At 39.4% G+C, this 14360-nt stretch overlaps 1 protein-coding gene across 1 annotated transcript; it reads right to left on the reverse strand.

Annotated features, from left to right (window-relative positions):
* Positions 1-44: 44 nt before the first annotated feature.
* On the reverse strand, positions 45-5690 carry nipsnap2 (nipsnap homolog 2). Its single transcript, XM_067246044.1, has 10 exons — positions 5579-5690; positions 4564-4703; positions 4415-4460; positions 3816-3910; positions 3441-3511; positions 2843-2983; positions 2612-2643; positions 1757-1851; positions 1487-1570; positions 45-1330 (listed from the first exon to the last, which is right to left on the reverse strand). The coding sequence occupies exons 1-10, from the start codon at positions 5668-5670 to the stop codon at positions 1266-1268; spliced, it is 861 nt and encodes a 286-aa protein (XP_067102145.1). The 5' UTR covers positions 5671-5690; the 3' UTR covers positions 45-1265.
* Positions 5691-14360: the final 8670 nt, after the last annotated feature.

Consider the following 14360-nt stretch of genomic DNA (forward strand, 5'->3'; position numbering starts at 1 on the left):
CCTTTTTTGTTTTAATTGTACATCTTTAACAACACTATCCCAGATGTTCTTTAAATATTTTTATTCATGTATGACATTCTTGCCACCTGTCAATTTACCCTTACATTGGGGGGAAACTGGACATGCTACTATAACACTAAAACCCTCTTAGAAATCACAATTAGCAGTAGCATGACTGCACAATTACAGCATCAGAGTAGTGGTTTACACAATACATGAGATGTTATGCCCAACTGAACATCAAACCGATAAAACTTGTTAAAGAAAAAATGGGCATGCAATCATTTTCTCATCGCTAAAACAAAAGCCATGTTCACCAGCACAGTACGATAAACACACATCAAGCTTATTGCGTATAGTGAAAAGGAGAGACATGAGGGAATGCCCATAGTTACAAACAAAAGTATATTTTGGGGAAAAGCAGACATCTGGATTTCCATGTACTTCTGTGACAACTAAGGGCCTGGGGATCATTGTACAACTTGGTATTCATAATCTTTTGCATACCTTGTGTGCTGATGATGTCAATGACCATTCAAGAGATTCTCCCATTTACAAAGGACGGTTTATGACACATTGTCCTTTTGGCCTGTCGCCAACCAATTGTTCCTTTCAGTGACAGCATTGCTTACCCTAGACTTTGCAAAAAGTGCCATTTGCAATTAGTGATAGAGCATGTAATAGAGGTATTCAATATTTACATTAAATAAATAACTATATCGCTTATTGAGCATAACACTTTTTGTTAAGTCTTGCCATACCTGCCCATTGAATTAGCTATATTCTTATTTGCTGCAAAAATACAGCTGCCGCAGCTCTCCTTCACAGTAGCACTTTGGTTCATTTCTAAGAATAGAGAAGAGCCGTGGTCTACTGATCAGTCTTAATGTGACACAGCATGTGGTACAGAGGGTATCCACCTAAAACAGATCAGGAGGTTTACATACGCTGATGTTGCCCATCCTACCAAAGAACAAATAGACGTTTGTGCGCACGCCACTGCCCTTCATCTCATTTAGGAAAGTGTTTCAGCCACAGAAAGAAAAACGCTGTTAACTTTGCCTTGAACTTTGTCTTTGAAATGCATTTTTTAAGTACTAACTATAGTTTGCTGGTGCAAAGTCATAATATGGTTATGTGAAATAAATCCAAAACAGTGGGTTCGTTGGCAACATTGACAGGAGGATGAAACCATGGCAGTGAAATATTTATAGACATTTGATACGCTAAAAAGGTTTGAGGTTCAATGTCTGATTTATTTTCCTTTACTGCAACGGTGAAGCCTTCATTGGGATCATAATCCTTGAATCCATGTGCTGAATGAGAGGAACTGAAAATAAACATCAGACATCGAGTCAGCTTGCTTTTAGAGGAAATTCTCTAGCAAATGGTTCTTACAATGTCAAAAAAAGCCGTGGGGAGGTGGGGCGCCCCCCTAATATAATGGTAGGGGAAACACGGTTGTTGCTATCTGAACATTACTCACCTGTATAATACACAACCTCATCCCAGCCCTCGTGTTGCCAAGCTGCATTTCTTGTGTCTTCTCTGGACTGGAGGTCTTTGTAGGCTGAAATCAATCACAGTATGTTTCAGCGAGTGGTGTGAGGAATTACCAACTCCCAAGCATTGTGCAAAAGCTTGTCTCCTACAGCACCTGTGCCTACACAGGTCGCAAGTCCCCGGAGGTCTGAAATGCGAGATGACAAAACATTTCACTTCTGTCAAATGTTTGTATGAAGCTACTCCTGCTCACCCCAGAGATGGTGCACCATGTACAGGTTGCCGATTTGGGAGAAGAACCCTCCTACTGCCTCACGGTTGTGCTGCCGGTAGCCAATGGCTCTGGCCCTGTACAACGTAGAGCAGTTACACTCAACCCAGACCAAGGACACAGGCTATTACTTCCTCCGACAATTCACGTGAGACAATCAAGACTGAGATTCTTCTTTTCAAGGACTAATGAGCCAAGCTAATGCTTTGGAATGTATCATTGAAAGCATAGAGAAGCATATAAATATATTTTTTAATGGGGTTGGCATTATTTCATTAAATAAGCAACCAATTTATATTTAATTATGATCACAGGCAACAATTTTGATTCCAGCCCAAACCATACAGTATGCATTTCATTTGTCAGCATTTAATGTTGATGTAATGTTGTTGCATACCTTATAACTTGATTATCTGCCAATTACTCATGAGCATTTCAAGGAATTCCATAATCAGAGCGCCCATGTTCAACCACAAATTACACTGAGCAGGTTTGATACGTTTAAACAATGTGAAACAATGATTATTATCATGCCACAATTTTCCATGTAAGAATGAAGAACTATGTTTGAACATAAACCTGATTAAGTGCAACTGTCCGCTTTCAAATGCTTCTGTTGGAAAGCAAAAAATAAACTTGATGCACATTCTTTCAACATTGAAACTAGGAGGAAAAGGGTAAAAAGGCTGTGGAAGAGTTTGGTCCTGTGCTGCAGGGATTAAAATCTTGTATGAAAATAGTATCTCTCATGGGATATGACTATTATTGAGAAAATTACAAAATATATATATATTTTTTTTTACTACATATGAGTGAATTAAATGTAACAGGCCTTACCAGTAATTACCCCACTCAATCATAGTTCCAGGCTGGAAAAAAAGAAAATGAATAATATTGTATTTAAATAATGTAATTCATAGGCTTCTATTTCTGCACAAATTACATGATTCCATCAATGACTACTCTCCTTTGCTTATATCCATAAAAACACATTTCTCTTCCCAGTCTGGGGTAGGCTCTATCTGATTCTGACCCTGTAAGGTGAGTTACAGCCATGTCAGTACGTACTCTGAGCTGGTAGGACCTCAACTCATAGATGTTGGGTCCTTGTCTAGGGGCAGGCTCGTTCCAGAAGCTGAACTCCAACAGGAGCTGGTTCCTACGAGACAGAAGCATCTTCCCTCTCTCCTTTCTGTACTCCATAAATTCCTGCCAAAGGAGATCAATACCAATCATTCTCCTGCAGGCTTTGCAACATAAAAAAAAAAAAACATTACAACGGGGTAGGGTCCTGACTGAAACAGTTTGAGAACCTCTGCTCAAGAGTGAAGTGACACTACATCACAAACAACACAGACACACCATGCAGACGAGCAGTAGAAAGAGGCTACATTGTGTAAAGATGTCTCTCTCCCTGAGAGCCTCACACAGACACAGTAAAAGCCAGTAGAGTTTTTCAGGGAGAGACTTCCTTTCCGCACCAGCTACCAAATCCTGGCCTACTGCACAGAGGCCAAGACCTGTTAAGATGCTCGTTCAAAGTATCTTTCATTGTGTTGTTATAATCCATTAAAAAAATGTAACTACCTGTTTATCAGCATTGTCACATGCACAACAACAAAGGAGCAGAATGTCTAAGAATATCTAGATGAAAACATAGTTTTACCTTGTTCTGCTTGAGTTTATTCATTGAATCAGTAAGAGCTGGGTAGCCTCCTCTATACCGCCACATATGGACTGCAAAACACACACACACACACACAATCAATTAATTAATAATGAATTGTTTAGATGTGAAATATAGCATATCAAGGGGGTAACAAAAACACTACTATACCTATAGTGAATAACAAATAATTTGAAAGGCTAACATTAAATACCGTAGGTGGATAAGGCAACCTTAACTTGTTTAGTCAAGTGTAAGTGTAGAGCTAGCTGATTACATGTAGTGTGGCTTTCATTGCTCTTTTTCAGTGAAGAGGAGTATGACTACTTCTACAGGTAGAACAACTTTTGCCTTTCCCCTTGCCAGCACTCCTACCAGCCTGGTCTTGCTCTCCATACCAGGTGTTCCAGGTGCCCACCAGTTCACAGGGGTAGTACTTATCAGCATGGATGGATGGAAAGACATCCTCACTATAATAAATAAAACAAAACTTTATAAACACATCTGTTGTGTGAAATACCTCATATGTCGTACTCCATGCTTAATAACCATAACCAATCATTAAATAAAACACAGGCCTCCATACAGGAACAATGTCTGTGTATTTGCATGACGAATTGGGGCAATGAAAAGGATTTACAACTGCTCTTTCCCACAGAATGTCAACAAAACATTAAACTGCAATACCCATCTGGAATGATTTAGTCTGTGTCAAAATCAGTTATGTGTGCTCCAATACTAGTAAAGGCCATTGTGAGTCATCTTAAGTACGGCTAGCCTATAGACATTCATCAAGGCACTTTTGCCATTCCACTGTGTCAATCACATCCCAGAAATAGAACTAAAGACATTTTGTATGAACTCTTCAGGCTACTTGTTAAGTCATATAATATCACCACAATTACAACTTTTCTATAAAGAATACAAAATATAAAACCATACACACCAACTTAAACAATAACAGGGACACTCACCAAAGTTGGTTGTATGCATCCAGGCACTCTGGTTTGACATTGTGGACTGTAAACAGAAACAGAAGAAGGGTATTTAGCCCTCTCACTTTGGGAAGTCTACAGTCATATACACTTTGAAATGTATCTTGAACATGTAATAACATACTTACACTGAATTTTGTAAAGGTTGCTCTCCTCATTCTTGGTTAGCAAATGAGCGTGTGCATCTTTTCGGGGATCTACTTTCCTCACAAACAGTGATTTAAACCAGCTGTCTTCTCGGTTTCTGTTACTCGATGCTGCCAAACCCCTACAGATTAATATGTCTGTTAGTGACACTAAATATTGTGAGTATGGTTGCTAACATCTATTAAACAACAGTTTTATTCAACCAAACAAAACCTGTGATGTCTCCAGATGTTTCTCTACATCTATCTCTCATTTCATATTATGAATAACGATACACCAAACAAACAAGACTAGGGAAATAACAGGTTGTGAGGCCTTTCCTAAACAAATACCCCTCATGCTGAATAAATCTGAGACCATTTCTTGCACTTTTATTTTGGACGTCCCTGTCAACAAGTTGTGTAAGATTGCCATCAAGTTCTCAACTGGTCCTGCAATAAGTAAGCATAATTTATAAATGAAGTCCCATGAGAACAACATGAGGATGTCGCTGACTTGACCTTGGTGGGAAAAGCAATGCACGTGTCTATAAATATTTGTAAAATAATGTTGAAAATAGCAGGTTAGCTAGCATAAACCAAATCTGACCTTGAGCATTGCAGTAGTGAGAATTGTTGTTAGATACAAGTAGCTAGCTAGCTTGCTAGCTTGGCTACAGTAATGTTAAGAGTATATCAATTCAATGAAATCAATTTACAGCTCAGTCTTTCACGGTTTTGCAGTGAACAATACGGTAAATCACACCAATCTCCCATTTGCACAGCAGTGTTCTGTAACGCAAAAGCAAAGGTATCAAAGCTAGTTAGCGTGCTAGCCAGTCACTTGCTAGCAATAAAGAAAGGTCCACTAGGCTAGCAGCAATTGCATGAAGCATGATAGTACCTGACGAAGAGGACTTAGCTAGCTGTGTAGCTACATGGTCCAAACTACAGACCCTGGCCAATCGCACAACTAATACCTGGGTAAAATAAAAAAAAATCACAATAACAGCCATACCTGCTTGAAATGACTATCTGTCCCGCCGACCGGGCCCTGTTTTTTGCCCGATCCAGGCCACTTCCAAATCTCTGAAGGACTCTGGTCGCCATCTTCCATTGGTAGTGCTGTACTACGTTGAAAATGTTTGTGGAAGTTTACCACCGGGTGGTAGTAGAATACAACCCACGATTAATTCGGTCAGGACTAGCTGCGCCATTAGCAGGTGAAAACATTTATTGTTTTAAGCATTTTCATTGTGAGGAGTGAACCACGCGAAACTTTTAACTTGTAAGTAATGTAATTTTGGTGGATAAAATATCAATTCCTTTGCTCTTATTTAGAATTTGCATGTTGACTGGAGACAACCTGTAGACAACGTGCTGAAGGAAAATAAGAAATGTAGTAAGCAGCAAACACTCTTTTTGTGACAGGTCATCTAAATTAGAAAAGTGGCTACTCCTTATGGATATGGCAGTTGAGTTGAGTTAGAAGGTGACTTTTTGCATCCTTTAATGGTCATTTGGTGTAATTAAGTGTGGAAGGAGTTATGGGGGTTTGAGTCCAGGCATTTTCGTGGTTGTCATTCTTGGCCCTTGAGTCTTTAGGCCTCAATCAGAGACCTGGCAAGAACTGATGGTAACGCAGCTGGGCATAAGGGCCTTCCCAAAACATTGAAGACCATTTCTTGTCTGGGAAAATAATTGATCCCCCTTCTCCATGAGTGGAACAAATCTAGCCCCACCATATTCTCAAAGCCTTTACCTCCAACAAGGTATACTCAGACAGACTTAGAAGCCAATTCCACAAATGTATGACCAACCAACCTTTGACCAAAGTTATGGACACTGATTACCTAGTTTGTTTGGGTGACATGATCCATCATTTCATTTGTTAAGACTAGACCTCTAGTTGCAAGTGATGAAGACAACTGGATTGGTGAACACAGAGATACCTTTTGGTAGTTTGAAGGAACTGCACCAAGGCATATGAAAGTTGACTCTAATTTCCTGCTGATTGTGTTTCAAACACAACTAATGGATTAAAGTCCATGAAAAAGTGGGAAACAAAGGCAAAGCAGATGGCTTGGCACTGAGAGAATGCTACATTTTGCTGTTTGTGTAGTGAAGGCTCTCTGTTAACCCTTGTGCTGCCTTCGGGTCACATGACCCAAACGTTCATAACGAACCATCGCTGTTTTTACCCAATGTGGGGGGTCTGAGACAGCCGGTTAAAAGAAAAGTCCTCACTTTGTTTGTGGTAAAGTTGTCGCAATACGACAGTGGGTCACAATGACTGATGGGTCAGAATGACCCGAAGATAACACAAGGGTTAAAATGTACATCAATCATCTACCATGATTGATGTAAAATTGCCCCATAACTAAATGGTAGCTACCACAGTCATGTGGTCAGGGGTACAGTATCTTATCAGCTTATCAGTGCTTCTCTGGGGATATATTTGTAGAATTTGTTCACTTCTTAGACTCAAACTAAACTAGTCCTGAAGTCCTAAGCCTCAGCTTTAAAAAAGAAAGAAAGATGCTTTCTTCAAGCAGCCTGTTTTTTTGGTAGACCTGCTGCAAGTTTGGCCCAGAGAACCCGGTCTGTGCATAGTTATAACCAGATCTGATGCCAGAGTATCTGATTCCAGAGGTGCACCTCATCTCTCCACACTTCACATAGGATGAGTCTTTTCTCTCTGGCACTGGTCTTTGGTTTAAACAGTGACAACACGGCATACTTACCCATGTTTCAGACTTTGTTTGAATGAGTCTGATTTATTTTCATTTATTTCTCCTCCAACCAATTTTGACAGAAGCCACTGATAGCATGCCAGGGTCTGATAGATGGGAGGCCTGAGAAAGATCCTTTGTAGCAGCGAAGGAATTTCACACCGTTCAAATATGTCTACTTTCCCTATCTGAGCGGCCGAATCATTGCACGCTTTCTCCGCAATGCTTAGACAACAGGTCAGAGGTGCGAATGAAAAATTATCAGACACTGCTGAAGGCCAAAAATAAGACAATGCAGAGGAATGACGACAAGCCTGTCAGCTAACCCAGCCCTGCGTCCAGGATCCGTTTTCCTGGGACACTTTTAACTTTTAGATCATGTCTCCTGGCAGACGTAAAATTATCCACAGCGGTGTGTTTCTCTCAACAGAGCCAAGCATGACATGGGGAGAAGGTGATGAGGAAGTCATTCAAGTCTTTCAATTCTTCAATGAAATGGCAGACACCTTGCATATGTAACCTGGCTCTTGTGTCCATATTCCACTTAATGCACTGGATGATGAACATGCTGACTTTTGATGGATGAATGGTGCATATTTTCTCTCTGATGTTCTAATTCATCTTACTTTCTGATATGTCAAGGCAAATGTTTTCCTAATAACGTTTTGGGAGTGCAGTGCAGGTTGATTTTCCATCAAAAAAAAACTTGCTGTGAGCACTATTTATACGTCGCTTTGAATTAAAAGCATCTGCTAAGTAAATACAATTTTTTTTAAATCAAGTCAATGTTGGCTCACAAGAAATACTAAATGGGGGGATAGTGTGCTCCATGGTTTCTGTGTGGTTGTAGGGTTCTATTGATGTTTGGGTAGATTGGGGATGTGCTTGGACATGTTGTGGAAAAACACTGGCCCTGGTCTCTGACTGTCAATAGATTGCTTACTGAAAACAGTGTCAAGTGTCAAGTGGCATTGTTACTTGATGGTGGATAAATCCTAACTATTACTCCTGTTAGATGAAATTGACTTGGGTAATCTGTGTTAGACAATGCTAATAATATATTGTCATAATTTTCTGACACAATGGTGCTTTGTTCCCTCATGAAGTATGGTTGTTATTGACGAGGTGCATTACAGAGAAATTCAGTATAACTTCACTTTTTTACCTCTTTTTTCCATGTTCTGTCAGGGTACAATGTCTCCCCTCACATGCCCTCTGGACCATCATAAATCTGCCTAAAGTAAAGAAGTCAGAGTCGTGGAATTTTGGGGAATAGTTTCAGTTGCTCTTGCCAGGGGAAAGCTGCAATGATGCATGTTAAAGGCTTTCTTCCCCGAGAGGTTATGAACATTTGGTCCAGTGGTTGCCTCATCTTACTTAACTTCGATCATGAACATTTTAGAAATGGTTAAGGCAAGTCAAGGGTGAAATCGAACATGTGTGTGACAATTCCTGCGTTACAAATACCAAAGTTACACCTGCACAAGTGTAGGTCATGAGAGGTCAGCTAAATCATAAGAGTGGCTAAATATCACCAGCCATTTATGGTATAGGATTGGTCTCCACTCTCCAAGTCTATTAGCAAGTATTGAACACAAAAGCATATGAAGTTGTCTTGTCAGTAGGTTTATCACCAGAGTTGTATTTATTTAGTTTACTGTACCACAAATAAATATGCACATCGTTAATGGACAAGAGAAAGTCTCAAGTATCTCCAACATCTCCTCCTTGCGTTATTGAGCAACAGAAAATTACATTAATGATGTTAATAGCGCTAAGGACGAAAGAAAAACCATGTCAATCATCTTCCATCTGCAAATAATGAACAGATTATTCCTAAAATAGATTTGTGTAAAAGCATTATTTAGCCTTGCATCTGTTGGGAGGATCATATTTGATACCATCTGTGGCTTTGAAAGACAATAACAAATAGCTAAAATTTACTTGGATGGTTTTCTCAGTTATTCATATTCCACCATTTGTTCTATTAAGAGTAATCTAGACCCTAGACCAGGGGTGGGGAACATCCGGCCCGCGAAATCATTTGGTCCGGCCCGCCATGGCACTGCAGGAACCATATTATTAGGTGCATTATTCGTTGGCAGCAGCACTATTTTAATATGTGGAAGAGGACCGTGGAGTCGCGCAGCGTTGCGTACCAATGTACCAAAAAATTTTGCTCGCGCGCACGCATTAAGTGTGGAATTCCTTTCTAGCACATCAAACCCAGAATACGTTGTTGGTTTGGGCTAAGCCCCGAATGTTTACAACGTATGGCTCCGCGCCTGATTAACACTCAGATCGATAAGCAGTCTAAAAAAGGGTAGCAATATAAAAAATAATACGATCCCTTTCCGTAATCATGATACCCCCCAAGAAATGTTCGATGCACCCCTTGTCAAAGCAGGCTGCATCCGTGCCAGCTAACATCACAAACCTCACCAAAGAGAAGCAGTTCCAGCCATCACATTATGGGTGAGTTAATCAAATGTTTGACCAAATATAGCAGGCACATTCTTAAGTTGATAATACTGTACGGCCCCCGAATGATTTTATAAATATCCAAATGGCCCCTGGCAGAAAAAAGGTTCCCCACCCCTGCCCTAGACCAGTGGTTTTCAACCCTGATCCTTATGGGCCACTGTCCTGTATGTTTGAGATGTTTCTCTGCTCCAACAACTGATTCAAATGAATGGTCATTATCGAGCTCTGAAGAAGCCTTTTTATTGCCTTTTGGTTGAAAAATACCAGAAACCACATTAATATGCCTTGACATTTGTTTGTTACTTCAAGTAGACTTGTCTTTGAAGTTTTACCAGAGCTATTTTGTAAAGCACCAGAAACTAGACAGCCTACCATCAATAGTGTAGTGGCAGTCCATGTACATTAGTTGCAAATAACCTTAGTAATGCTATACTACTGTATAGCCTGCACCTGTTGAATAGATTGCTGACAATAACTTATCAATTACCGTTTTGGCTAGTGCAAGTCTGAGCCACCACAGCCAAATTACACAATTATTCAATTATTCCACCCGGTGGACCGGTGTTGTGCTCCCAGATGCACCCCCGCCCTGAAAAGCACCCCCATGTGGGAGCACGCGCACAAACCAATGAGTTATTTACACAAATAAAAAAGTTAATTCTCTTCTATTCTCTTAACAAAATATTTCAACGTGAGACAGTTGTCTCCCCTCCGTTTGGTTGCAATATCAAGACGAAATCGTTTGCGCGAGCTCTCCCGCGAGGGGGCGCATCAGGATGGGGGTGCATCTGGGGGCACAATACCAGTGTCAACGAATTACAGGTAAACTGCATGAGCAAAAAACACATAATCTTTCCCTGTATAGTTTGCCATGTGACCATAGCTGTTGCAGAGACTTTGTGGTTCCAAAATGTTGGTATTAGTAGGATGTTTTAATTTAGTAAACAGCGTAATGATAGATTTGTCGTCTGAGATCGAGTGCTTCACATTATTCGTTAGGTTAATTATAGCCAGTTAGCCATACTACTCATTTTGACAGTAGGCCTACCTAATGTAAACCTTTTTACAGTCAAAGCACAGTAGCTTTCTCCATACACCTGCCCGCTACCATTGTTATGAACTTTAACTGTAAGGCTGGACAGGATCTGACTTTACTGCTTTACAGTCACTGAGTTCTTATTCAGTATTCCAACAAAAACTTACAGGTTCATCCATCATTTTATAATTCAGGTGGACCTGCTTCCCTAAAGACCCTTTTCAATGTTATACAGACACTTTATAAGAAATATTACTTTGACATGACCCAAATGTTTAAAATATTACGTCGTGTAGAGTGCATGCAGCCCCAGCACTTAAAGCATGGACATCTGAAAATCATTACTTGCAAACACTGTCTTGAGTGAAATGTTTGTGAAGGCCAATTGGGGGAAAAGGTAATCCTTCTACAGTACAATGCATTCTCAAGTACATTGTGGAGTTTGATGTGTAAATGCATTAAAGTACAGAACTAAAGTACAGAACTAACCAAGGGAGTCAGGTGGCTGAGTGGTTAGGGAATCGGGCTAGTAATCTGAAGGTTGATTCCCAGTTCGATTCCCGGCCATGCAAAATGACGTTGTGTCCTTGGGAAAGGCACTTCACCTACTTGCCTCGGGGAGAATGTCCCTGTACTTACTGTAAGTCGTTCTGGATAAGGGCGTCTGCTAAATGACTAAATGTAAAATGTAAATGTAAATTTCCAAACATGTAGTCAAAATATTGTTAATAAAGTGATATTACCCATTAGAGTAAAATTATTTAGAGGATGAAGAAGGATTTCCTTCTTAGTTTGTCATGAGTATCTAATTTGGAGTTATGTTAAATTTAATAGATTGATTGATGAGAACGGTTAACATACGAATGAATGACTGAGCAGTTCTCTCTGACACTGCCACCATATGAGAGTCATTAGTGCAATATCAACAAATTGTTTTGAGGCCTAAAAAATCCCCCAAAAGAGTAATTGAATCAAATGATTACATTTGTTTTGGAACAAAATGTTTGGAGAAACATCAAATCATACACCAGCTTAAAAGTATTAACGTTCATATGATGCAAATTCACTTTCTAACACAAAACACAATTGACACACAATAGCAAGAAATGACAGCTGACGATGATTTAGTAAATTACCATTAATTGAAGTGAAGACTAGGTTAGTTCATCACAGTTGGAAGTGAATCACACAATGTACTGACTACTTTTATACGTAGATGTATCCAATAGTATTTCTGCTCCGCAGAAGGGTCCAATCTCTCTTTAAGGCTCTGGGAATGTAGCTCCAAAACAGAGATGGCATGGAATTGTCAGTCAACGGCTTACTGGCAAAAAGTATGGATACTGTTACTGTATATAAAATTATAGATATAAATATATGCATCTAATGATTTGTATGCATGCAAATTATACTTTGTATATACACTGGGCTTCTCTTTGAGATAGGTGTATGTGTCGATCAAAACCACACACACAGATCCTGATATAAGGATAATCTGTTGTTCAGTCGAACATAAAGCATTCAACTGACTGAAACACCACTGCTGCGTTGTATCACATTCTATCTTTATTAGCTTCCATCTAGCCAGCTTTGATGTTTTCAATGCAAGGTGAACATCTGTGAAGCAAAGCATTGAAACCACAGATGTTATAGTGTTATGGCATGACCTTAGAATTTTAGGTGGTTGATTCATAGTCGTGATTTATGATGCTACCCAGCTGTGAATATTTGTCATGTTTGCAACAATAGTGTATAGCACCATATTTTGTCAGACATGCATTTTTTATTGCAGACATGATCAGCATTTTGTGATAAGTCAATTATATAATCATAATTGTTAATTATATCCAAGTAGTTTTGTATATATTTGGACCAATATCTGCATATTTTTGTAAATACAGTTTTTCTTACACTCATTTCAGATCAATGCCTTTCCTTCTGTGCTGTAGATTGATTGCATATTCAGTTCACATTCGGTTCTAGAACATTGTCCTTGTGTGTGCTGCACAAAGAGCTAACATTTGGCGCATTATTTTAATATGGAGCTATTTAGGCACCAATGACTTTTGACTAAACTAAATGTCACTGGGGCCAAGTTTGTTTTGTGACATCTAGTCTCCAGCAAATGACGCTGATGTACTCGTATTGGCTCAGCAAATTGTGTTTTATTGACTAACGAAGAGTGGATTATGCTTGTTGAATTTGGCACAAATGAGGCTCCAATAGTCCTGACCAGCCCAGTTTTGCCCCGGCAGACTGGACACACCAACATGGCTGAGGTTCCAGCTGTTTTACTCTGACAATCACGTTGGTGTGTCTGGGCCTTTACAGTTGCAGTACTTTACATGGAATGGCAACTGGATGGTCAACTGCTGACACTCCCTGTAATTGAAATGCACACTCCTCATTTATCATGGCTTCATGGCCGTAGATCCCTGAAGAGCCTCTCACTGCTCAGCACAACAGCTGAACTAATAGCCAGAGCCTGAATACTTTAGGATATTTATTATTATAGTGGAAAAACAATGATTAATAACTGCAACTATTGAATATGATTGAATGTTGGCCTATATTTAATTAATGACACCTTATCATGAGGTAGCTCTTTGAAATCATCTATCTCATGTGTGGCATGATATTATTACTGATTGCCTCACTTGTGTTGTTGACAAGAGCCTTTATTCCTTATTAACACTATGATCTATTTTAATGACTTCTTGAAAGATTTCTTAAATATTTGAGATAACCAAGAATGAACATAATGTCATTGCAGTGAGTTCCCACAAGTATCAGACTATCCCAAAAAATGAAAAAGTCAATCTCGCTTACAGCTCTTGTATGTACTTGGGATTTGGATCAAAGTTCTTATGTCACTCATGCACTCTTTATCTGTAAGACATTTCAGTGGAATTATTTTATTTAGTCTCAAAGATTAGAAGTACAGTAGATCCTGTCATATAGCCAAATTGAATACACTAGAAATCAAACTGAAAACACTCCAACGTTAACTTGATGATTTTCATTTGCTTTGTTCTGTACCATTCACGGGAACACTGGTTTTGAGAAGATTGATTGATTTCCTACTTTATCCAAGGTCATGTGAAAATTCTCCAGCAGTCACATTGTACTTCCTGTTTCATTCATTTACACCTAATTAGAAAGCAGCAAGGGAACAAAAACATTTTGCAATTGGCTTTTTCACAGTGCCTAGAATACAGTATGAAATTGTGTAAGGGGTCAACTGGTTATCTTTATAATCCCTTCCTCCTTTTCACTCTGTCCGCATACACACAAACTTTCATTCAACCAATCGTCATCCAACCAAGTGATTTTATTTAGGTTCCTTTGTTTATTTTGTCAGGAAGTGACTGACACATCTCATACGTTCCAGGTGCCTGTCTCTCTCAAGGTTTTTGCTCCTTAGAAATATTAGGTCATGGTATTTTAAGTAAAACAACTGGAAAAGAACTTCACATTGGAAATGTTTGCGATGTGTTTGAGAGAAAACTGTGGTGACTGGAATGGTTTTAATTAGGCGGCAACATGGA

The sequence above is a fragment of the Osmerus mordax genome, chromosome 11, assembly GCF_038355195.1.
Source record: "Osmerus mordax isolate fOsmMor3 chromosome 11, fOsmMor3.pri, whole genome shotgun sequence".
NCBI classification, from domain to species: domain Eukaryota; kingdom Metazoa; phylum Chordata; class Actinopteri; order Osmeriformes; family Osmeridae; genus Osmerus; species Osmerus mordax.